General features: G+C 36.2%; 1 protein-coding gene across 1 annotated transcript in view; it reads left to right on the top strand.

Moving 5' to 3' along the window:
- ZBBX (zinc finger B-box domain containing) overlaps nucleotides 1–27,461 on the top strand; it is a 110,317-nt gene that overhangs the window by 60,484 nt on the left and 22,372 nt on the right. The window contains exons 9-14 of the mRNA XM_081235840.1: nucleotides 5,019–5,193; nucleotides 12,747–12,867; nucleotides 21,871–21,980; nucleotides 22,361–22,461; nucleotides 23,840–23,919; nucleotides 25,552–25,691. Coding sequence (XP_081091966.1) covers nucleotides 5,019–5,193; nucleotides 12,747–12,867; nucleotides 21,871–21,980; nucleotides 22,361–22,461; nucleotides 23,840–23,919; nucleotides 25,552–25,691 — 727 coding nt within the window. The remainder of the gene's footprint in view (nucleotides 1–5,018; nucleotides 5,194–12,746; nucleotides 12,868–21,870; nucleotides 21,981–22,360; nucleotides 22,462–23,839; nucleotides 23,920–25,551; nucleotides 25,692–27,461) is intronic.

Below are 27,461 nucleotides of genomic sequence, written 5' to 3'. Positions count from 1 at the left end.
GTGCAATATAACAATTTTATATTAATCAGGATCTCAGAGAGGCTAAAAATACAAAACCTTGCCAAGTGTTTTAGGTGACAGGCAATTTCACAGTTATTTAAAATCAGATTTATACCAAATTGTGTGATCATTCAGATTGATTACTGATCCTATGATGTACTAGGTAAGCTTTCATCAGCTCATGTTTGTGTTTTAATAATAGACTTGTTGTATTGATTCTTTAGCAAGAAAGAAACTTCCTCAAATTTTGATCCTTGTAATTAATAATCCTCATTCTTTTAGATGCCACTTGCCTTTTCACTGTAGTTCAGAAGTAGTAACTTGGCCAGAGTCACACAGCTTGTTACTTTGTGACAGAATCAGACTTGAACTTCAGTCCTGTGAGTTCCTAACCCTTGATCAGAGAACATAAAAGAAAACATGCTCTATGGTAGTAGGACCTCTTTACAGCGGAGAAACTATACTTGAATTGTCCAGGAAGGTTAGCAGTTTGGCATGAATTTCACTAATAGACCTGCCAAGGGTGCTTGTGAATAATCACTGAGTGAGTTACAGTCTTATTAGAATAATAATGTACTGAGGACCGACTATGTGCCAGACACCATCCTACATATTTTACGTGTATTATTTCTTTTTACCCTTTAAAATTTTTTCTTTTTTTCAGATGAGAAAATAGTGGCAAAGCAGTTTTTTAAAATTGCCCAAGATATCATTGATAGTGGAACTTCAGTTTGAACCCAGGCCTTATGACCCCAAACTACCTGCTTTTAACCATTACCCAGAGGCTGTGGTTTTAAGGGTTTCTCCTTCATGCCTGCCATTTTATCTAATTTATCCTACCAATAAAGATAGTGATAAATCAACAGCTAACATTTATTAAACACTGTATGCTAGGCTTAATCCTTTAATTGCTTTATCTTATCCAATAATCAAAATAACCATATAAGTTTTACATTATTTTTATCTCACTTAACAGATGAGAAAGCCAGAGAGGATTTAAGTAACTAGCTCTACTAGAAAGCTATAGAGCTACTCTTTTGCCTGCTCTTTTAATCCCTAAAATAAATGCTGCCTCTTGTCCCCATTGGTAACTGTGTATGCTGTATAGACCCTCCACCCCTGGTCTTAATTTAAAGCCATTAATTCAGTGGTTTCATCCAGGAATGCACATTATAATCAACTGGAGAAACATTAGAGAAACACACATGACTGAGTTTAGCATCTCTCTGGGTGGGTCCAGACATGTGGTTTTAACACCTGCTCAGTCATTCTGGTGAGTAGTCCTGGTTGGGCATCCCTCCTGTCGACCCTCAGGTGTGCACCTGTACACAGTGCACACACTAAAGAAGTATCCCCCTCATATGCTTGGTACTACTCTGTGCTGAAGAGCAGAGGTTCTCCAACTGCAATAAGCATCAGAATCACTGGGTAAGTTTGTAAAAAATGTGCATTCCTGGCCCGCCACTCAAACTTCGATTTTTTTTACATCTAGGTTGGGCCCAGGAATCTGATTTTTAATTGGCTTACCAAGCAATTTGAATGCCTGGAAGAGTCAAAATGGTGCTAAAGCCTGATATCTGTCTTAGGACTTTTCTTATGGATTCAAGCCAGTGGATATCCATGGAAATGGGTGCAGTTCATGAAAGAACTTTCATTTTAGAGACTGAAACCTGGGTTTGAAATCCTGACTCTGGTTTTCTAGCTTTGTAACATCGGGCAGTTTACTTTAGCCTTTTGATTCTCTGTTTCCTTTTCTGGAAAGTGGGGATATTAAAACGTATTTTGTGGGGTATCATGTAGCCTAGAGGGGTAATGGATGCACAGCATTGGATTCCATGTGCTTCTTCAAATTTCCTAGCCCCTGTAGAATCGGGCAGGGTCCTGATGTACTCTGAGTGGAAGTGACATGTGACAGTTCTGAGCTGAAACATTTAAGAGCCAATGTACTATCCTCTGGCTTTTTCCTATCTTGCCACTGCTGCATGGAAGCCAAGTATTCCATAGACACAGCTGTAAAATGCAAATGTCTTATGTCTCTGATTCATTGCTTAGAAAGGAGCTGCCCTGGAAAGCTGCTAGAATCACCGGAATACTTGACTCATTTTGTATTAAGCACTGAGTTTTCAGTGCATCTTCATGAGTGCAGCATACATATACCCACGCATTCACATATTGCTTACTGAATACCTGTAAATACCTCCCCACATACTTCTAAGACTCAGTATTTCCAAACGAGATTCATCATGTCTTCTCCAAAACCTATGGATGTTACTGTTGGTGGCAGCCTCTCTTCTAGCTTTCCAAGCCAGCAGGAACATTTATTATTATTATTTTTTGCGGTACGCGGGCCTCTCACTGTTGTGGCCTCTCCCATTGTGGAGCATAGGCTCCGGACGCACAGGCTCAGCGGCCATGGCTCACGGGCCTAGCCGCTCTGCGGCATGTGGGATCTTCATGGACCGGGGCATGAACCCGTGTCCCCTGCATCAGCAGGCGAACTCTCAACCACTGCGCCACCAGGGAAGCCCAGGAACATTTATTTTCTATAGTCATTTCTCTTTCTCCTTTGCATATCCAATCAGTTACCACATCTCATCTTAAAACTATCTGAAAACTCATGAACATTTGGTCACTTCTATTCTTATTGCTATTCCAAATACTGAAATTAGGTTTTGCTTAAAGTGCATTTTCTTCTCTCCCCTTCTAGAAGTTAATAATTATTCTACTTTTGTATGTATGTATTTCTTAACACAAATATTAGTATGTTGCATACTACTCTGCAAACATGCTTTTTACACTAAACAGTAGTTTTGTTATCCATATAAGTGTATTCCACAGCCTTCTCATACTATATAGTGGTTGTAAAATATTCCATGTATTGGATATAAAATAACTTTTTTTTTTTTTTCTGCGGTACGCGGGCTTCTCACTGTTGTGGCCTCTCCCATTGCGGAGCACAGGCTCCAGACGCGCAGGCTCAGTGGACATGGCTCGCGGGCCTAGCCGCGCCGCGGCATGCGGGATCTTCCCAGACCGGAACACGAACCCGTGTCCCCTGCATCGGCAGGCGGACTCTCAACCACTGATCCACCAGGGAAGCCCTAAAATAACTTTTAAACTATGTTTTCTCTGATCAGCATTTATACTGTTTTAATCTTTTGCCAGTATAAACTATAGTATAAAAAATAATTTTGAAAAATATTGTTTTGCATATATATGAGTATATCCATATGATAAAATCCTAAAATTCTTAGGTGAAGAGGGTTTTGCATTTGTAATTTTGATAGATATTGAGAAATGGATGTAAATTTTAATTGGTTTCCTTGCATCCAAACTCACTGTTCTCCAATTTCTTTCTCTCCCACACTACTGTGTGGGACTCTTAAGTAGGTCTGCATTTCCAACATGTTTAAGTGTAATTTTCTCTGGGTGGCAGGCAGGATCCTTTACAATCTGCCCCTACTTGTCTTTCCACCCTTTATATTTTCTCATATCCCACTTTTTGCTATAGCAACACAACTGCATACAGTTCCATGCCACTGTGTTCTTTAACTCCATGCCTTAACATATATACCATTCTCTCACTCCGGAATACTGCCCCTGCCACTTTTTGTCCATAGGATTCTTGTTTATCTGAGTTAAATTCCTGCTCTTTTCTCCTATTTCTATTTCTGTGTTTCTGTGTCAACGACTAGCATAGTGTCTGTAGGTTCCAGATGCTTTTTGTTTATACTGAATTTTATATATGCATATATTTAACGATTTTCTCTCAGTTGTCCTCTGACAATCTGCCTGGTTATTTGCAATTAAGGGCTGAACGTAGAGGATTCTACTGTTGTATCTAGAAGATACACAATGGAGATTTAGCAATTTTATCAGTGTAGGTAATCCACATTTGATAATTCAGCATTGATGCGGAACTTATTTTGCTTTAGTTTCCTAATTTGGCAGTTTTCTCTGATTCACTGGATAACTGCCAAATCCTACCTTTATTTTCTTCTGTGTGTTCACAGTGGATCTATATTTTGTATGGAATTCGTCCTTTCCCCCCGTCATTACATTGAGAAGCAGGCAGTTTTTCATCTGCATTCATTAATTTGTCCATTCATTCAGCTAACTTTTAATGAGCACCTACTTTGTGCCAGGCGCTACTCTTGGCACTGAGGAAACAGACAACATTCCTGATCCTATTACATTCTAATGGGGAGAGACCAGCAATAAACAAACATGTAGAGTAAATTCCCATGGAGATAAGTTATTGAGAGAAAAATAAAACAGATAAGGGATTGGAAAGTTGGGGAGAAAGGGACTTTGTTTTTAGGGTCATCAGTAGCGTCATCACCTATTCTCTGAGTAGGTGACGTTTGAGCCAAGGCCGAATTAAATGAGTGGAATGGCTGTGTGAAGATATGAAGAGGGACCATTCCAGGCATTGGATATAGCTAGCACAAGGCCCTCGAGTGGAATATGCTTGATGGGTTCCTAGAACTGAAAGAAGATAAGTTTAGCTGGAGCAGATTGAATGAAGGGGAGAATTAAAGGAAGTGAAGTGAAAGGCAGGGGGGGTACAAGGTTGTGTACAGCCTTGTAAGTCCTAGTAGGAACAGAGGGTTTCACAGAGAGTCATTGGAGGGTTTGGAGCAGAGAAGTGACATCAGATTTACATGTTAAGAAACTGTTCTTTCTGCTGTGGGGAGGTTGCAGGGAACAGGCGACTGGAGAAGTAGGATTAGATACAAGGCTATCACTGCTTTCCAGGGAAAACACTGGTGGATAACATAATGCTAAACCCTCAGTCCTGTAGGCTCTAGTTTTAGTACTTTCTGAAGAGACCGTTTAAAACTGTCTATAGTTTTAAAGAAATCAGTAAAGCACATAAATAAGTACAACTTAAAAACATTCTATTCTAAGTTTAAAAATAATGTGTGATTCACAATGCTCAGTAATTAATGCTACCTGTATTGTAAGATACAGAACATTTAGTATAGCATACTTAGATACACTATTAATTGTTTTAGGTAGAACTTTCAACAACAAAAAAAGAAGAATGTGCAAATCCAAGAGACAGGCTCTTGTGTGAAGGGCCATTTGTTGAAGAAGCTTCTGCCCAATCCTTTCAAGAAGTTCTAAATCAGTGGAGAACTGGGCATAATGATGACAATGAGAAACAGAAGTTACATGCAGCAAAACCAGGTACCGCTTTTTTTTTTTTATAATAAAATGAATGCTTTAAAATAAAGCTGAATTTATTTTATCTCCATTCTCCGTGAATATAAATGCAGTGTTCAGAAACACTGAAACATTGGGATAGTAGTTTGATATAACTCTTCAAAGGAGTAGTCACTCTATGACCATTGGTTTAGTGGTTTAATATTTATAACCTCCTGAATTGGGCATTGGGGATATATTTGCCTTTGTTTCCTACGTAAATTCAGGCTATCAAATGAATAGAGAATTAGACTCTCTGCTCCTCTTCTAGCAGAAAGTTTTGTCAGAACAACTATTCCTTTATTGAACTGTAATTACAACACATAAAACAGGAGGATCTCTGAGATGAGAGGAATAGAGAATTTTCCTGTATGTGTCTTGAGAAATATATTTCAGGGACTGCTGTGAAGTTCAGGGGGATAATTAATTTGTCTTTTGTTTTTCTTTCTTTTTGAAGAAATATTTGTTTTTATTTTTCCTTGGTAATTTTCACACCCATATTCTAGACATTGAAGATCTGGATGACCGAAGTGTACAGTATCTTTTCTTTGTTTCCCAGTACCTTTTGAGGGAAATCATACCTTTAGAAGTATTCAATTTATTAATTTATTACTCAGAATCTTGTTGAGGCTTACAATTTTTTTTCATTAAAAATAAAATATTAGATAATAAACTTAAATCATGTAACTTAGTTAACAGCATTCAATTTTATGATTTTTATTTCATTTTTTCCCAGTGAAGGACCTCTCCTGATTAGTCCTCTTTTGTAACATAGTGTAATTCCTAATGTCAAGATATCACACACCTTATTCCCAATTAAAATCTGATTTTTTACTAAATAATGTTCTTTCTTTCAAATATTTTTCCTACATTTGTTCATGATACATCAATTTTGTTAATACTTCCAAGACTTTATTTGTATACCCTGTATTAGCATGTACATCAACATAACTCTCATTGACTATGTTATTTTATGTGCTCTTTTATTTGTGCTTTCACATTTTGATGTATTTTTTACTTTTTTACACTGAAAAGGATTAAGTCTTCTATAGAAATACCTTTTTGATTGTCCACTTTGAAGACATAGTATTTAAAAATAATAGAAGAACTGATATGTTGTAGCTTTCCTCTATAGGCTGAAGATTGTGGATAAAGATGCTTAAATGGAATTGAACTGCCTGATTTCAAAGGAATCATGGAAACCTGGAATAGTAGAGGCCAGATGTTGGCATATAATTATCAAAGTTATAGTGGAAAAATTACCAAAATAAGGGGCAAGGAAGGCTAGTAATTAAATTGTTTCAATTCACAGAGATCTGTGGTGCTAATTGGAGTATATAAGAATTAAAAAGTTTGTGTAGACTCCTGTTTTTCCTATCTGAGTAGAAAATTTCCATCCTGATGCACAGAGACCCAACTTGAGCTACCATACTGGGGATTCAGAGTTTATTATAAAGTTCTCAGCCCTAAGCCAGACCACAAATCTGAAGCCCCTTGAGGTAGAGTCTGGGTCCCTTTGCAGGATTTTGTAGTGTGGTCACAGGGTACACTATGAATCTTCCTCTAAACTTTCACTACAGAACTTATGGCTATTTACCAGGATAAACATGCACTGAGGAAAGGCAATGCCCAGACCTTCAGAGGGGTTATTAGATTCTGGGTCTGAACTGACAGTTAGAGACCCTGGAGACCCTAAGTACCACCATAATCCACCAGTCAGTCTTAGAGATTTATGGAAGTGGAATGATAGATAGAATCTTGTCTTTATTCTGTCTCATAGTGCATTGGGACTGTGGGACCATTATGTGGTTATTTTCCCAGTCTTGATTCTTGGGAACAGATATACTTAGTAACAGGAATAATGCCTATGTTGATGGTCTGACCTGTGGCATGAAGGTTGTTATGGTAGTACGTAAGTAGAAGACCCTAGAACTGTCTCCCTCCCTTGCAATGTCCATGCTAATAAAATACCATGCCAGAAACAATACCTGGGGATTGCAAAGATTAATGCCAGCATCAAAGACCTGAAAGATGCAGGAATACTGCTTTTTATTATATTTCCATTTAACTTAGTTATTTGGTACAAAAGCCAATGATTTTGGAAAATAACTACAGATTAGAGTAAACTTGATCCGATGATGATACAGGTCACAGTTGCTTTTCTGGATGTAGTGTCTTTGCTGGAGAAAACCAACACATTCTCCATGGTTGGAGGATGGAGACAGCTATTGACCTAGCCTAGGGGTTGATTTTTCTGTAAAGTGACAGATAGTAAATATTTTAAGCTTTGAGGGCTATTCAGAAGAGCCATACAACTCTGCCACTGTATCATGAAAGACAATATATAAACAAACGAGTGTGACTATTTTCGAATAAAACCCTGTTTATGGATACAAATTTGAATTTTACATAATTTTCACATGTCACAATATATTATCCTTCTTTTGATTTTTTTTTCAGCCATTAAAATATGTAGCTTGAAAGCCATACAAAAGCAGTAGGCCAGATTTGGCCCAAGGGCTATAGTTTACTGCTCCTTGACAAATTTATTCTTTTCTATTTCTATTAATAAATATAGTCAGAGATAGTTTGATATCATATGGCAGAGGTTATAGTATACCTTCACAGTCTTGCTTCAGACCTACATTAACTCTCCAGCTTTCTAGCATTATATAGTCCCAAAGAACCTTGATTGTCTTGCTATTGCACAGAAGATAATGTTTGCCCATTAGATTGATGGCATGATGCTAAGTGGATTTTGTGAACAGGGAGTATCTGTTACAGAATGATTATATTGGACCCTTTCCATCATGGGTAGGGCAGTAATTTTTCCTCATGGGAAAAGCTACATATTTCAGAAAAGGATTTGCCTTCTCTTCCTGTAGTGTATCTGCCAGCAGAAGCTTTATTTGTCACTGTGATGTCTTACACAATGAGTGTCTTAGATCAAGACACTCATTTTATTATGAAAAAGGTATAGGAATAGGCTCATACTCATGGAATTCACTCATCTTACCATGTGCAGCACTATCCAGCTAGCTTGATAGTTTTGTGGAATGGCCTGCTGAAGGTTCAGTATGGGTTCCAGCTGAGAAACAACATCTTGTGAGTTTGGGGTGCTTTTCCTACAAGGGGCTCTATATTACATGAAACTCTGGCAAAACTTCCATTAAACAGGAAGCTGAGACTACCCACTGCCATTTGGGGCTCATCAGCACTGAGTTAATAGCCAGGAAGGGTCACTGTACTGACCATGTTGTTTGAGCACAAGTATGAAGGAACAATTAGATTGTTATCATACAATAAAGAAAAGATAGACTTCATCTGCAAACCATTCAGTGGCATACTTAATTTTTCTGTGTCCAGTAATAATGTTCATTGGAAAAATGTGGCAAGACAATGAAAAGAGGGCTTCTATGGTCTTGAATCTTTTGAGAATGAAGATTTTAGTCACTCTACCAGGTAAAAGGGGTTGGCAGACAGTAAGGTAAACAGAATGGGTGGTGAGAGAAGGAAACTATGGTAAACAAATCAAGGTAGGCTTCAAAACCAACTACAAAATGAAGAACCATGGCAGCTAAGTTTTATTTATTTATGAGTAATTGGGGTTTTTTTCACCTCTCTTTTTCCTGATACATAATATGACACATACTACTGGTATCTAACATTTAAATTTAGTTGGGAGTATCACTAAATTGAAATCTCCCTGTGATACATAGTGGCTCTAGAACTTTGTGTTCCCTGTGCTTCAGACATGAGTTAGTTTTGTTTGGTTTGGTTTGGTTTTCAGAGGAAGAGACAGACAGACAAATGGATGCTTAGATGCAAACTAAGAAGACTCTGTCTCTCCAGATCCGTTCTTTCCCATTTCTGCCCTACTCTGTGCCCCTAGAGGTTGATCCTTAGAGGCTGCATCACGTGAACTCCCTTGTTTTCTGGCTTCTGGCTGGGTTTGACCAGTTGGAGACACTAGCAGAACACTGAAGGGTGAGAAGAAAGAGGTAGAGGTATTCACTCTCCCTCTCCTTTATGTGCTGAGATTTTGCAGTTACTGCTTTGTCTGCATATATCATTAGCTCCACTCAGATGACCTTTCATCCACAGCCATTGCTTTCCATGACTACTTACAACACTTGCCTTACTTTGTCCTCTCAAGCCTAGGGTTAGTAACAGCTCTCCACTATTTTTAGTCTCTGAGTGCTTCAACATCACTTGTTCCCTTAACCTTAACATGATTATAAGTTAGTTCCTTCATTTGATCTTCTTCAAATTACCCCTTTGAGTTTTTTCTTTCCTGTCAGTACCCTGATTGATAATTAAAAAGGGATTTCTAAGAAGCCAAGATTCAAATTGAAGTCTAGAAAATGAGCTGGAGAGTGGAGACAAATTAGAATGTACAAAGGCTCCATGATGAAGAGAGCATATTGTGTTAATGGAACTGAAGGTAGATGTGCATGGCTGGACCTCAGAGAGCAAGGTTGTAGCACAACAATCTAGAGAGGAATTACATTTAGTGGCTTGGAAAGACAAGGCTACAAACAAGACAAAGAGTGGCATAGATATAGGAGGAAAGTTGGTGAAGTGTATTATCATAAAAACCCATGGAGGACAGTGTTTTTAAGTAAAGAAATGAGGTCAACAGTGTGGTTGCCATGGAGAAATCATTAAGATGAGGACTTCTGTTATAATATGTGATTTTATTTTGCCTCAGAGTATTATAAATGTGATTGTTTATGTGCGTGTATATTATATGTATGTGTTCGTAAATATTTTCCTTCCCCTAAGATATTAAGTAGATAAAAAGAACATTTATAAAATTTACATACCTTATGGAGAAAAACAAAACAATAAGAACCTGTTCTCTTCCTCTTCCCTCCCCTCTAAGTGATTATCACTAGCCTGGATTTGTATTTTTTCATTCCCTTGATTTCCTTGCAGTTTACTGCATGTGTGTATCTCTAAACAATATATTGTTAAATTTGCATGTATTTAAACATTGTGTAAATGGAAAACTAGTATATGTACTCTTTTTCAACCTGTTTAACTTATTCAACATAATTTACTGAGATTTACCCATAAAGATGTGCATAGTTGTATTTCATTCATTTTCCCTGCTTAAGTGTCTTATGCTTAAAAGTCTTCTTTATATGACTACACCACTGTTTACCTGTTTAAATATTGATGTTTGTTTAGGTTGACTCCCATTTGGGGCAAGAAAGAGGTAGAGGTACTTACTTTTCCTTTCCTTGATGTGCTGAGATTTTGCAGTGACTGCATTTTCTACTTATGTTACAGAGCAGCACTTAGATGACCTTTCATCCACAGCCCTTGCTTTCAATGACTTCTTACAAATTTCTTCTACTTGGTCCTCTCAAGCCTAGGGTTGGTAACAGCATTCCATTAGTTTTAGTTTCTGAGTGCTTCAACATCACTTATTCTCTTAACCCTACCCAGCAAACACTGCTGTTTTGAATATTCTTGCACAGGTCTCCTAATACACATATGTACACATTTCTAGGTGTCTCTTCCTGGGAGCAGAATAGCTGGGTCATAGGGTGTCTGTGTCTTTAACTATACTAGGTAAACCTGAATTTTTTTACCAAAGTATTTGTGTTACTTTATACTCCTCTCTGCAGTATATAAATGGTTTGGCTGCTTCCCATTATCACCAACACTTTAACTGTCAGTTTTTAAAAATTTTTGCTGGTCTGATAGAGATGAAATTGTATATTTCATTTGTGTACCTCATTACAAATGACATTGAGTATGTTTTCCTGTGTTTCTTGGCCATTAGCTTTGAATCTTCAAGTGTTCTAGTGATTTCTGTTATTGATTTCTAACTTGATTACATTTTAGTGAACTGTAAAATTTCATTTCCTTCAGTGTGAAAGGCAAATACTTACAATGGCCTAGAAGGTTCAATGTAATCTGAAGTCCCTGTCTCTGTGATCTAACTTCCTATTACTCTCTCCCTGGCTTGTTCTGTTTCAGCCACACTGGCCTCCTGGCTGTTCCTTAAATACCTTGGGCAAATTTACCTTAAGACTTTTAAAAGCATTGTCTATTAAGGAAAATACCCATCATCCCTTCAATATGAACAATGGGACGTCTTACACAACTTCACACAAAAGGTAGCTAGGGAACCATTAAACAAGGGAGCAAACCAAAACCTCAGTTCCATAGCTTGTGTGGCATTGTTCAGGGAGACATGACTCATGAATCCACATGTTCTATTTGTTTTATGTAAGCAATTTGAAACAAAGGTTATCCTGCTGAATGAATTATGTAGCTAAAGACTCTCGTTCTAGAAAATATCATTAATCTATTTGCCAGAAAGTCTAGTTATTAGCATATTCACAAGCACGTTAACCCAGGCCACCTGCCATCTTTATTTCCTGGGAACGTGCCATTGGTGATGGGAGAAGAGTGGGTCACAGGTCAGCTGCTTCATCTCCTTCCTCCTCATCACTCTTCTAGACTTGGGGGTTATCTCTCAAGCCAAGTGACTCTTCTCCATGACCTGGACAGAAAAAAAAGTGAGTGCTCATTTTTTTTCTCTTTCAGTTTCCCTGCCGAGAAATATTTTGTTTTCTTATGAAAAGGAGGACTCACAGTGGAGGGCTCTCCTTTTTTCTATGACTTGCTCTTGTCCTTGACTCCTACTCTTTCAGTTCATGCGATCTGATGGTGGTTCTCAGAACATCCTCCAGTTGCTTTCTTCAACACTGCTGTACACTTTGGGAAGAATAGGAGTGGATGACTTACATTCTTTTGGTTTATTTCTATTGCTGGCATTTGGCTGTTTCTAAAAGCTATTTATTAAAGGCTGCAGTATGAGCTTGGGATTATTCTCTAGTTTCCGTCTATAAAAAAATAATTGTTCCCCTCTTCACTACTTCTCTATCTTCTCCCACATTTTTCCTCCTGTTGTGGTCACTATGGAGAGAGGGCTAATATCTAGGAGGGTGGAGAGACTAGTAACTCTATTTATGCTGCTTTCTTTCCCAGAAATCTCCATCAGTTTTAAATATCTTTGAATGGTGGTTTTAATTTAGTAGTACTTCAGAAACATCTTAAGCATCTGGAAGTAAGTTGCCATGTAGATATAAATTCATGAGGACAGTTGTCTCCTCCAGGTGCCATTTTGAGTTATTTATTTTCTGTTTCCCATAATGTGTAAATATTATTGTCAGTGGCTCTAACACATACCTTTATGTGTGTGTGCGTTTATGGAATATATAATGAATCTATTTGTATTTATCTTTATCGTGTAAAATAATTAGTTGCTTTAAACAACCTTGTGAATCATAAGATGTTTTTCATTTCAAGAAATTATTGAAGAAAACTATCTATACAGTAATATAATAAATCATCAATATTTAACACTTTTGCATCATTTAAGCTTAGAACTATTGATTATACAGACAAATGTCAAAGCACATTTGCCTCCAAAATGGTGAGTTCTATATCTTGAGAGAAGATGTGGTAATTTGTAGACTAGGTTACCTTAATTATGCATATTATGTTTATTTTTATAGAGTCATTAGAAGAATGTGAAGTACAAACTAATCTGAGAATTTGGACAGAACCACTTAGGATTGAATTTAAAGAAGACAGTCTATCCTACATGGAAAAATTATGGCTTAAAAAATACAGAAGGTATTTTCTGATTTTTTGCATTATTAATAAGAAATGTAAAAGCTATTTACGATCCGTGTGTGACATGCTTTTTTGTAGCAATGTTATTTATGCACTTCACATTTGCATAAATAATTTTAAAGCAATATTAAACCCCTGTGAAGCTTCTACCATTCTGATAAGAATTTTAATTCTATTTATGTATGTAATGTGTGATTGATTTAGGGTTTGCCTTGAGAAATGGAAATGTGTACGTGGGAAACAAGGCACAAATATGGTAAAGAATTTAAAAATAATAGCAAAAATAACGTGATAAATGAAAGCTTACTTTGGAGAGATAATTTTTGAGGCTGTACTCTTCAGAAACTTTTAAGTTACTTCTTAAGTTACTTTTAAGTTAAGCAGACCTTTGATTTTATAGTTTTATTAATAGTATTCAAATATATTTTATTCAAAGACCATATCATTAGATGTAGCATTTCGTAAATGGTTTAAAAGTTGAATATCAAACCAAAATGATGACTGAGTACATGTTGGAGTCATTCATAATTTTACCATAATATAAGAACCACATTGGGAGGCACCTTTAAAGGCCATGGGCTCAGTTTGCCCTACAGCAGTGCTACTCACACTTCATTGTGCCTATGAATCAGCTAGAGACTATGGCAAAATACAGATTCTTCTTCAGTAGGTATGGGTAGAGCCTGAGATCTTGCATTTCTGAATTTCTGATAGCTCCCATGTGATACTGCCGTGCATAATGCTAGTCTCTGAACCACGTTTTGAGGAGCAGGGTGTTACAAAACCTGTCTAGAATGTACCTGAGGAGTGGTTTTTGAGCCCTTGCTTCACTTCCAGTATGGTTCCGTACAAAACCATCTCCCGAGATGGCCCACTCCATCCTTGGAACATTCTGCTTCCTATGATATCTCCTAGTGAGCTGTAATTTTTTCTGACTAATTGCTAACTTGGTCCTAATTCTACCAATTAAACCAATACTGAGCAAATTGAATTTCTTCTCTTCATGGTATCCCTTCATATTTTTAAAAATCACCCTCATGACTCCCTTGAAGCTTCTGTTTGACAGGTTACCATCTGCCCCCACACCCCTTCAACTGTTTTTCATGGGCAGATTTCTTTTCTTTTAATTTTTTTTTTAATTTTGAAATAAGACATGCAATCAAGAGTTGCAAAACAACATGAAGAATTTCCACTTGCCATTCATTCAGCTTTTCTAATGGTAACATCTTATATAATCATAGTGCGTGTATCAACACCAAGAAATTAACATTAGTACAATATAAATCACTAAACTACACACTTTATTTGGATTTCACCAGTTTTTGTCACTAATGTCCTTATTCTGTTTCAGGATTCAATTCAGGATCTCACATTGCAGTTTTGTCCTATCTTCTTATCCATTGCAATTCCTCAGTCTTCCCTTGTCTTCATGACCTGGACATGAGTACTTGCTGGGTATTTCATAGAATATACTCAGTGTGGGTCTATCTGGTGTTTTTTCATAATTAGATTGAGGTTGTGCATTTTGAGGAAGAATGCCACAGAGAGGATGTACCCTTCTCATGATATCACCCGATCATACTATCAGTATATCTCATCACCTGGATGTTAACCTTGAACACATGGTTAATGTGGTACTCACCAAGGTTCCCTGCTGCAAAACCACTCTTTTCCTTTCATAATTAACATTGTGGTCTGTTCAAGCTGTCAGAGTACCATAGACTGGGTGGCTTATAAACAACACACATTTATTTTTCACAGTTCTTAGGGGTGGGAAGTCCAAGATCAAGGTGCCAGCAGACTTGGTGACTGGAGAGACCCAGCATCCTGGTTTATAGAGGGCTGTCTTCTCACTGTGTCCTCACAGGGCAGAAGGGGTTAGAGTTCTCTCTTGGGGAGAGACTAATCCCATTCATGGGGGTGCTACCCTCTTGATCTAATCACCTCCCAAAGGCTCACCACCTAATACCATCAGCTTGGAGGTTAGAATTTCAACATATGAATTTTGTGGGGACACAAACATTCAGAAGAGAGCTTTCTGCTCCTTACCCTCCACCAGTTTATGTGCTGCTCACATGCAAAATATGTTCATTCTATCCCAATAGCTCCAAAAGTCTTAACTCCTTCCATCGTCAACTCAAAATTCTAAAGTCTTAATTCTAAAGTCTTATCTAAGTATCATCTAAATCAGATATGGGTGAGATTCAATGTATGATTCATTCTGAGACAAATTGCTCTCTAACTGTGAATGTATGAAATCAAACATGTTCTGTGCTTCCAAAATACAAAAGTGGGACAGCCATAGGATAGATATTCCCATTCTAAAAGGGAGACATTGGAAATAAAAAAGAAATAACAGGTCCTGAGCAAGTCTGAAACTAATGAGGCAAATGCTATTAGACCTTAAATCTTGAGAGTATCCTCTGCTGTCCAGACCCACTGGGATAGAAGCCCCACTTCTGGACACACTGAGGCAGCAGTTCTGCCCTGAGCTTTGCCTGGCAGGGGCTGGGCCCCCAAGGCTCTGGTTGGTTCTGCCCTGTGGCTTTGAGTGGCCCCATTCCTAAGATGACTCTGAACTCGGTGACATGCCTGTGACTCCCCTGGGCTTGAATTGTGTGGCTGTTCTAGTGTGGGGTCACAAGGGCAGCCTTGCCCCCAGGGATTTACTGGGCTGTTGCTCTAATGGGGGCTCTCTGTGATGGGAGAGATAGCCCTGATGATTTCTGAATTGCCTTCAGGATCATTCTTCCATTGTCTTGGATAATAGGTCATATCTTCTGTTTAGATGGCTAACTGATCTCTCTGTGAGATGATCCTTTGGCCATATACTTCCTATTCTCTCCTGTATAGGTTGTGTCATACTTTTCAATATAAATATAAATAGGCTGAGAATGTTCCAAATCTTTAAGTTTTGCTTCTCTTTTGATTAATTCTGTCTTTAATTCATTTCTCTCTTCCTTGCATTTTGTTATGAGCAGTCATGAGAAACCAGGCCTCTCCTTCAACACTTTGCTTAGAAATTGCCTCAGCCATATGTCTAATTTCATTACTCACAAGTTCTACCTTCCATAAAACACTAGGACATGAATGCAATTCAGCTAAGCTCTTTGCCACTTTATTAGCAAGGATTGCCTTTCCTCCACTGTATGATAAATTGTTCCTTACTTCCATCTAATACCTCATCAAAATGGCATTTACCATCCATATTACTACTGACATTCTATTCAGGATTACTTTGGTATTCTTTAAGACTATTGAAACTTTTTCTACAGCTCTCTCTTTTTTTTGATCCCTTACCAGAATTGTCTTTAAAGGTCTATTAATAGCAATGTAGCCTTTTCCTAGCATGAACTTCAGACCTCTTCCAGCCTTTACTAATTAGCCAGCTCCAAAGCTGCTTTCACATTTTAAGGAATTTTATAGCAGCACCCCACTTCTGGTACCCATTTCTGTCTTTGTCCATTTGGGATGTTATAACAGAATACCATAGACTGGGCGGCTTATAAAAAACAAACATTTATTTCTCAGTGTTCCTGCGGTTAGGAAGTCCCAGATCAAGATACCAGCAGATTCAGAGTTTGGTGATGGCCTGCTTCCTGGTTTGTAGGAGAAATCTTTTCATGGTGTCTTCACAGGGTTCTCGTGGGCCTCTTCTATAAAGGTGCTAATCCCATGTGGGAACTCTGCCTTCATGACCTGATCACCTCCCAAAGGCCTCATCTCTTAATACCATCACACTGAGTGTTAGAATTTTAACATATGAATTGGGTGGGGGGGGACTTAATCACATCATAGTAATAAATATTTTAGGGGAGATACTTTGAGATGATGCAAAATTCTGTTTTTATTTAAACTTTCATCTACTAATTTTAGCATTTGTCAGTGGATTTTGCCTGTAGCAGTTATTACTCTGCTGCTCTAGTGGGGATTTTCTATTTCCTCTATTCCTTCTACATTTATTAATTGGAATTCTTCAAGGAAGAATATCTCTTTTCCCACTTTGGTTTATTTATTCAATTGTTTATTTATGTGGACTCATGGATATTTATTTTATTGTGGATTAATAGCCAATACGATTGTCATTTATTTTTTGACTCAAGTTCCTGCTTTGATCATTGAGAGCTCTTTCGGGTTGACTTCTTGCTCCTTTCAATACGTTCTTGCCATTTTTGGTTTGTTGGTTGGTTTGCATTGAACATCTCTTTATTTTTCTAGCTCCTGAGATTAATTTTCCTATCCTAACCCGGGAATCATTTTTCCAAGGAAACCTGATTCCTTTTACTGGAGACTGTTATTCAGAAACCAAGATCTCAACTTAGGTGTGCACCTTGCTACTCAGGAGTCACAGATCCTAGGTTTTCTCAGAGAACATCTAGGAGATACATGTATATATACTAACCCAGGATACACACACAACTAAATTTACTTCTGTACCTGTCTACCTGGATATCTATTAAAGTAAACATGAGTTCATATTCATACATCCAAACCAACATCAACTGGTTCATTTACATTCTCCCTTCGCTTATTTGTGGTTTCTTTCACCTGCAGTGAGAATCCTGGCTCTCAGTATCTATATTTATTAATTTATCACCCTTAATATATGTGTAAAGCAGTTTCAGAATCTCTAACTAATATCACTGTGAGAAACAAATTTACCAATTAGAGTACACTGTGTATAGTGCTTTCTACAGTATCCAGTTAAAATCTTGTTTTCCAGAGTTGCTTAGGCCATGGCACTCATTACTTTCCCATCTCCTTTAGAGTGGTTCTACCATTCTTTGGGGTATGCCCATATCCTGAGTACTTTTTAAAATTTGAATAAACTTGTGTACAGTTCTATGGGCTTTTGCCAATGCCTAGAGCCATGTGTTCACCACAGTACTGAAGAATACAGTTCCATCACCCCATAATCTCTCATGCTTCCTCTTTCTTTAGTCAACCCTTCTTCCTCAACCCATGGCAACTATTGGTCTGTTTCCATCCTTATACATTGGCCTTTTTCTGAATGTCATGTAAATTAAATCATAAAATATGTAGCTTTTTGCATCCTTCATTTAGCAAAATGCATTTAAGATTCAACCATGTTCTTGAGTGAATCAAAGTCTGTTCCTTTTTATGGTAGAGTAGTATTTCATAATCATGGTATATATTTTATCCATTCATCTGTTAAACAACATCCTGCTGGTTTCTAGTTTTGGGCAATTATGACTAAATCTATTATAAACATTTGCATATAGGTTTTTGTTTGAATATAAGTTTTTAATTCCCTGGGTAAATACCTGGACCAGGATGGCTGAGTTATATGGTAAATATATGTTTATCTTGATGAGAAACCGCCAAACTGTTTCCAGAGTGACTGAATAGTTTTGCATTTTTTTCTGCAATGTGTGAGAGTTCCAGTTGCTCCACATCCTTGCCAGTGCCTGGTATTCTCAGGTTATTTTTTCTTTTGATGGTTGTTTTAATAGGTGTGTAGTTACATCCCATTGTGGTTTACGTGGCAGCATTTTAAGTTCATACATAGACTATTCTGGTTATTCCTATGTAACTATTGTCCAAGTTGTCTATATCTCTTTTAAAGAATTATGTCCATAACAGTCTTTCAGGTGTGAAACTTAGTAGTGTATATCTGTCAATTGCCTCTTTCTAGCTTAGGAATTAGTATGTAAAAGTAATCCCAAGGTCACTTATCTTTTTTAGTGGCTGCCTTTCAAGGCCCTTCACACTGAGTTTCCTATACAGTAAAAGAAGAACACTTTTGTTAAATGTTAAATGACTGACTTCATTTCTGCCTATAATTGTCATATTTTATAAAAGGCTTAACAGGCTTATGAATATATGTTCTATTGCGTTTGTTTTTATATCACTTTTCTGATTTGGATAGTAATGATTTTTGTATTTTACCTGCCAGTATATAAGTGTTGATAGACCTTAATAGCAATCTTAATATCTCCAGTGGTTCTTTTTGTTGTAGTTGAGATAACATTGGTTTATAACATTATATATCTGTTTCATGTGTGCAGATTATATTTCACACTGCAACCTGCTCACGTATACACTGCAACCTGCTCACGACCAAAAGTTTAGTTTCCATTTGTTACTGTGAAGTTGACCACCTTTACTCATTTCGCCCTTGTCTACTCCCCTTCCCGTCTGGTAACCACTAATCTGTTCTCTGTATTAATGTGGTTGTTTTTGTTTTGTTTTGTTTATTTTTGATTTTTTTATATTTCACTTATGAGTGAAATCGTTTGTCTTTCTCTGACATTTTTCACTTATACTATCAAGGTCTATCTATGTTGTCACAAATGTCAAGATTTTATGTTTGCTTATAGCTAAGTAGTATTCCATAGTGTGTGTGTGTGTGTGTGTGTGTGTGTGTGTAACCACATTTTTATCCATTCATCTTTGCTGGGCACTTAGGTTTTTTCCATATCCTGGCTACTGTAAATAAAGCTGCAAAGGGGTACATATATCTTTTCAAATTATTATTTTCATTTTCTTCAGATAAATACCCAGAAATGGAATAGCTAGATCATATGGTAGTTCTATTCTTAATTTTTTGAGGAATCTCCATACTGTTTTCCATAGTGGCTACACCAAATTACATTCCCACCAACAGTGTATAAAGTTCCCTTTTCTCCATATCTTCTCCAACATTTGCTATTTCTTATCTTTGTGATGATAACCATTCTAGCAGGTGTGAGGTGATATCTCATTGTGGTTTTCATTTGCATTTCCTTGATGATTAGTGATGTTGAACATCTTTTCATGTGCCTGTTGGCCATCTGTATGTCGTCTTTGGAAAAATGTCTATTCAGATCCTCTGCCGATTTTTATTTGGGTTCTTTAGGTTTTTTGTTGTTGATTTATATATCTTAGATATTACTTAGATATTAGTTCCTTATTAAATATATGATTTGCAAATATCTTCTCATTTGGTAGGCTGTCTTTTCATTTTGTTGATGGTCTCCTTTGCTGTGCAGATGCTTTTTAGTTTGATGTAGTCCCACTGGTTTATTTTCTCTTTTGTTTCTAGTGGATCTTTTAAATGCTAGGAAAGTTTCATGAAAGAAATCATACAATTTGGATTTAGAGTATTTTAAGGGTGGATATTAAAAATTAGCTGGTATTTCTACTGCAGTTCCCCTACTCTTTGTTATTATATGTACTTCTCAGTTCTAGCTGATCATCAGAAGCATGGGGGGAGGTTTTTAGAATGCTGATTTCTCCTCCCGGCCCCAGACAGACCTAAAAATCAGTGTTTCTAAGGATGGGTATGAGACTCTGCATTCAAAAAGATCTTCTCTGGTGATTCTGATGCAAACAGCCTAACACTGATTCACAGTGTTAGAACCACTCATCACAGGAATGATTTGGTCAATTTGGTTTCCCCAGATGAATTGGTCAATGCTCAATACATATTTGTTTAAATTTTAAAAGAGGAAAATCTGGTGAGGTAATCCTATTCTAAAGCATATGTCATCTTTTATTTATGTGGCATGATCTTTTGACAAAGCAATTGTGTTAGGGTCCCAATCCAGAATGTAGAGTTAGTTTATTGACTAACTAGTTGTTTGTTCGTGGGCAAATCACTTTAATTCACTTGGTCCAAATTTTATCACCTGAAAAACATTGAGTTTGGAATAAATAATCTAAGGGACCCCTTCAGCTCCAGTGCTCTATTAACTGGACTCTCTAAGTCTTTGGTTCAGGGCTTTCCTCCTAAAATTAGGTAAGTTTTCACTTCATGAAGGAGTATCTGGATATTAGTACATTTATGTGTATCAGTGATTAAATTTTTAGTACAGTATATCTATGTCAAACTGGAAAGAGGTTTCTGGTGACCAGATGCCAGTTTGTCTTTGACCTTTACTCGTTAATATTTTCTATCATTTAATTAAATTATGGATGTAAGATGACATGCTCTTCAAAGCTGGATAATATGTAAATATTTTGGAATGTTCTGATATATACATTACATATACTGGGGAAATGCACATAGTCACAGTTTGCCAGGAGATCATTAAATTTTTAGTACCTTTGCAAATTGTGAGAGAGGCAATATAGAGTAATGATTAAGAACATGGGCTTAGGGAGGCAGACTGCTTGAGTTCAAATTGTCGTTGCTGCATTTACTACCTGAATGACTGAATAAATTGGTTTACTTCTTTGTGCTTTAATTTTCTCATCAAACTTAGATAATATTAGCACCTATTTAATATTCCTGTTAAGATTCAGTACCCCAAATTGTTTAGAACATAGCCTGGTACATTTTTTGTATTATTGTCACCAGTTAATATTATTAAGAAGGCCCTGACTTTTATATGGGCACTCAGTGAGCATGCATAATCTAGAAGAGCTGTGCGGTTTAAGGGCAGTTAAAAAGTGACTCCCTTCCCCATTGTTCGGGACTATCCTTTGGAACCAAATGCACAAGACCTCTAAGAATTCCTGTGCTTCATTGCCTTGTATGTGAGACAGGCCACATCAGACCTCATTGTTAATTAGATAATAGATGCTACAGCCGGAACACCTTACATTCTTATTGTGGAAGCCTATTTTATTACCCAACTGGCTTGGTGGAAGTTCAGAAAAATGTCTTCAGTTCTCTTATCAACATAATGCCAAGTCTGTGAGATACAACACACATTTGTAAATTAGCTTTTTAAACAGTGTGATATGTTTCATGGATTCCATGTGGTTTTTTGCAAAAATACCGAATTCTATCATAACTTTGATTTTCATCCTAAAGGAAAAACAATAAGATATGAAATTAAAAACCTTGTGTGATGTTAATTTGTTTTACAAAATTATTTTAGTGGATTAAGATTATGTTATACAGTTGTACCTTTCTTCTGTGAATTAGAGGTATGGCTATGGTTTTCATTATTAATTTTTTAGACTCACTTGTTTGTGAAATAAAGCAAGATCTTGTGTGGAGAAATTTCAGATAATGTACTTTAGGCTTTTAATTGCTTCTTTCTTGTTTTGTAGAACTCCACAGGAGCAACTTCAAAACATGCTACTGGACACCTTTATACCTCAGTGTAAAACCAGTAGTGAGGCACAGTGTTCTCAGAATGAAAATGATGAAGATAGTGATGGTTAGTTCAGCCTTAATTAGATATTTTCAAATTTACTATTTCAAATTATATACACTGAGCATTAATCAGCATCTGCTTTTCATTTTCCTTACTGTATCATTCTCAACTGCACTGTGTACACTTTACCTCCAGATCAAAATCATGCACACTCTCCTTGCCATTCTCTAGATTTACTTTGCCTTAGTTTAAATAGTTTCATTTAAAAATCGAATGTTAAGTAAATGTGTATTTTACTTGAACTGGGAAAATTGACAGTATTTATTCCTTTGTGTGGATGCACAGGAGAACATTCTTCTTCTATTGTTGCCTATGTTATTTGAAGATGAATTATCAGGTAAGGTATATGCTTTGATGATATTATTTTTAATCTTATTTTCTAGTTGAAGATATCAAAATACAACCCCCAGCTCTTTTTCTGCCAGTAGAAGAATTAAACATAGAGAGACCTGAACCATCTCTAAAAATAGTCGAACTGGATGATGTAAGTTCATAATGACCACTCATATTACTTAACAAACAGGAAATTCATAACATACAGTTACAACTACATGTTATTTTCAACAAGATTTCTTGTTGCAATAAATTTACAAGTATATAACAAGTATTATAAATTTACAAGTATTTGAATTTAAATATGCTGACAGGAATACAGCAGACTATTATTTTAATGTAGACAGTAAATTTGTGAGCTAAATTGATATTGTGTCATAGTATGGGAGATGAGAAAACATTTCACTCTTTTAACTTGTAGAAATGTAGTTTAGTGTTTGTTTTATTTAGTTCTCTGTGTTATCAGGCTTTTTAGCAAAGACTATTCTCATTATATGATATTTATTTAATAAAATTTGTATAAATTTAGTTTGTTGAATGTCATTTAATATTTTCTATTTAAAGGAAAAATAGTATTAAGATTTAAGGGACTGGGCTTCCTTGGTGGCGCAGTGGTTGAGAGTCCACCTGCCGATGCACGGGACGCGGGTCTGGGAAGATCCCACATGCCGCAGAGCGGCTGGGCTCGTGAGCCATGGCTGCAGAGCCTGCACGTCCGGAGCCTGTGCTCCGCAGCGGGAGAGGCCACACCAGTGAGAGGCCCACATACACCCCCGCCCACCACAAAAAAAGAGATTTAAGGGATTTAGTATAATAATAAATTGAATACAAACCTCTAGAAGACACCAGGTAGCATAAGCTGGAGCTAGAGCCAGTCAGAGCTAGAGCTCCAGGCTGAAGGGTTAAGTTGTGATAAACTCAGTGAATTTCTGACTTTCTAGTCCTCTAGTAGCTGAGTATACCCACTGTCCTCAATGTTCCTCTTACTATGGTTGTCACAGAGAAGGACTACAATGAGGAAGTACCTTTTTAAGTACTACTTTCTTCTTGAGGTTAATAGCTTCTGCTGTGTGTGTGTGTGTGTGTGTGTATGCCTGGCAACATTTTTATCTCTGCTCTGGATAAATTGAAGATTCTGAACAAATAAATACGTACATGCATGTGTATTTGTGTGTGCTCTTCATTAAATTGTTGATGCATATGGTATGACATGCTGGCCAGAGAATGAAAAACATCTTAGTCACTGATCTACTTGGCACTTAGTAGTTGCAAAATAAAACCTAAGTTGTTATATTTGGTTCTGGGTGTGATAGTAGTGATAACTGTACTGACACAGCAAAAACCCTCAGCAAATATCTGTTGAATTTGTTTAGTTCTCCTAGAACTAATGCTCTATGGCATATAGTCAGAGAGCTCATGATATTTCTTTGAGAGAAAAAAAATTCTCTAAATATTATGCACAAATTAGCTGGTTAATGTATTATAAATTTGTTGAACATACTAATATTATACAACATGTGTTTAATAAGACTGATGAAGTAGAATTTGAAGAACCGGGAAATGTCGTGCCTTATAAAGTTGAGTTAGCAGATGCAGACAGTCAACAAAGGTAAGATCTTTCTAATTCACTTTTGATACTTATTAAAAACTCACAAAAAATTAACTCTCTCTTGAGAAATTCACAACATAAAAAAAATGTGACTTTAATGTTAGAATATATTTTATTTAAGCCATGTTTAAATTTGGGTTCAATATTGCTAATATTTATCAGCATTCAGTAATTAGAAAATTATCTATAATGATATGTTTATACTCTTACCTAATATCTGGATTATTTAATAGATGCTTCTGAATTTAGGAATTGTTATTATTTGAAATAGCCTCCCAAGTCATATATTTCATATGAACTTCCTTACTTTCTCCAAAGATACTCTTTGGATTTTTCTTCAGTTTGTTATGAACCCTAAATAAAAACAGGTACATTAATAAGTTGAGAGACAAGAAAAACCCCCAAACTATAGATTACTTCCTAGGTAGATTCTACTGTGTGGTAAATTAAATAATGAATTATAATGATTCAGCTTGTAAATTTTTTTTAGAATTTTGTCATTTCCAAATAAAAATAATATCTAGCTGTATCTGTTAGTAATGCTAAAAATTATTCTAAGTCCTCTTTGCTGTTGAAACTTTAGCTAGGATTTCATGTTTTGACTACAAAGCATTAAGTTGGGTAAACAGCAGAATGAAGTTCCTATTAAGTAGCCCCTACACCGATTCTTTGTTTATATGTTCAGATCACCTTAGGCCCCTGTCAGCATTTTGGAGCAGCAGTGGGCCTAAGTGATGCCCTCAGACCCGAAAAGCCCCACGTTTGGACACATAGACCCAGATATTTAGCAGCAAATGTGCTTTTGGCAGGAGACAAACTTCTGGTCAGTATATAAGAGGTTTATATGCACTACTATATCCCTAAGGAAATGGATTTCTACTCTCTAACTTGATTCTTTTATATATCTTATCACAAGTCTTTGCTTTGACCTCCATGTTAGACAAGGCAGAGAAAGTTTCTGATTACAGTTTGGCAATAGTTTTGCATCTTGGGTTTGGAGGTGCCCATAGAGCTTCTTTTCTAAGAGTCATAAAGCATCATAAGTGACACAAGACGACCTTTTTGGTTAAGTATAATCCATGAGTTTTTATGTGGTACTATGTAGAGCTTACATAAATATCAAGTATTATTAAATATATTATTCCATTCATAGAAAATGTTATTCAATTGTAATTATGCTTGTACATGGTAATCTTCATTAAAATTGAGATATAAATACCACATAAGGCTTTTGAACTCATATAGTTCATGATGAACAAATAAAAAGTTTATTTAAGCAATAAAACCTTGATTTCATGAGCTTGATGAGATTGAAAGATAACTCCATTTTTAGAAGAAAGACCATGAGAAACCAAACTTATTTCAGAATATTTTTAACAAGAAACTGTCAATTAAAAATTTGTAGTTAAATCAGGTTTGTCCCAGTTGCCTATTTCCTTTAAATTCATAATACTGTTTAGTTACTTGTAGTTTAGAATTGTCCACAGTACATTGAAGCAAATACTAAATTAATGTGAATAACCCTATTCCCTTAAGGTTTTATTGTATTTATTTTAATAAGCTGGGTCTTTTAACTTTTTTATATATAATTTCTTTCAACTCTATTCTTTTGCTTGTCCCTAAACATGAAAGTTGCACATTTCATGATTATCAGAATACTTTTCTATATGAAAATGACATCCATCAACATCATATTTTCACCAAGGGAAAAACACACGTCTTACATCTTCATCTGAGCAACAACACTTCTTATTGTAAAGATAACTCAAAAGGTAACTTTTTTTGTTGTTGCTTAATATTATTAATGGTGAATGTTAGTAACTTAATAAAACCAATAGATATTGCAGTATATAAAAGCTTTGCCTATTTTGCTGTTCATTTTAAACCCAGAAGATTTAGTCCTCAGGAGAAAATTGGTTGAAAATATATAATTTTCTATCAAATACGCTTTTTGGTCAATGGACAATGGTATTTGTATTCAGAGGAAAAAGCAACCAGTATAGGACTACTCTAAAAGTTACGGACTGAGCTAGCATTTAAAGGATTGCATAGATGGGCTTTTAGTGACAAAAGTCTGATTGACACTCTTTTGTCCTCCCTCCCTTGCACTAAATCTTTTCCTAAAATATTTAAGTTTGTGTAAAGTTTACATTAGTGATAAAACCAAAGCAAATCATCTGTTTATATATCTACATTGTTATTACTAGTAGTACCCTTGGGATCTATAGATTAGAATACCATGTGCTAATGTCTGGTTTTAATTTCTAGATGCTGAGATCACCATTTAAAGACAGTCATAGCAAAGTATCCTGGCCTGCGAGTCAGATTTTTTTTTTCATTTCTGCCTTAAATTGCTGTGTGACCTTGAACATGTCACTTCCTTTCTTAGATCTCACTTTCCGAAACTAAAATATGGGAACTAGATTATTTCTAATCTGCTTTTACCTACTTAGGATTTTATTTTATCTACTTAGGATTTTCAGAAAAACCAATAAATATATCTTACGTGAAGAATTTGAGAAATGCCAGAGATCATTATTTAAAGTGACTAGTTGTAAAACTGATGATTACCTTTTCATTGGGAAACAGATGGTAGAGAACAATGATTTGTAGTAATCATGCTGGTTTTAACATTTTCAGCTACAAGCCTCTAAATCATATGACAATGAACTATACCCACATGGGAATTTAGGACTTTACAAGGCTCCAGGTCTAAGCCAGAAGGTATTTTTAACCTACCGGGAGCAAGGAGTTCCAATTGCCTTTGGGAAAATGCTGAATACAAATGCCCATTAAGTGTTACTTTAAAGATACTTAGTTTATTTGAATAGACTATATTTTTTAGAGCAGTTTTAGGTTCATAGGAAAATTAAGCATAAAGTACAGAGTTCCCATATACCCTCATACTCCACAAACTCATAGCTTCTTCCACTATCAGCATCCCAAACCAGAGTAGTACAAATTACTTAACAATACTTTGTTAAAATCAATGAACATAGACACATCATTTTTACCCAGAGTCCACAGTTTACATTAGGGTTCACTCTTGGTGCTGTACATTCTCTGGGTTTGGACAAATGTATAATGACTTGTATCCAACATTATAGAATAATACAAAGTAGTTTCAGTGTCCGAAAAATCCTCTGTGCTCTGTCTTTTCACACAAACTTCCCTGCTAACCCTTGGCAACCACCGATCTTTTTACTGTCTCCAGTTTTGCCTTTTCCAGAATGTCATATAGCTGAAATCATACAATAGTCTTTTCAGATTGGCTTCTTTTACTTAATAATATGTATTTAAAGGTGCCCCCATGTGTTTTCATGGCTTGGATAGCTCACTTCTTTTTAGTGCTAAATAATATTCCATTGTCTAAATGTACCACAATTTATTTATACATTCACTTATTAAAGGACATCATGGTTGCTTTCAAGTTTTGGCAATTATGAATAAAGCTGTTATAAAAATCCATGTTTGAGTTTTTGTTTGGACATAAGTTTTTAACTCATTTCGATAAATACCAAGGAGCACAATTGTTGGTAAGA

This window comes from Mesoplodon bidens (genome assembly GCF_964165515.1).
Source record: "Mesoplodon bidens genome assembly, chromosome: 5".
In the NCBI taxonomy this organism is placed as follows: Eukaryota; Metazoa; Chordata; class Mammalia; order Artiodactyla; family Ziphiidae; genus Mesoplodon; species Mesoplodon bidens.
Note: the sequence above shows the minus strand (reverse complement) of the source record. Positions and strands in the feature narration are given on the sequence as shown.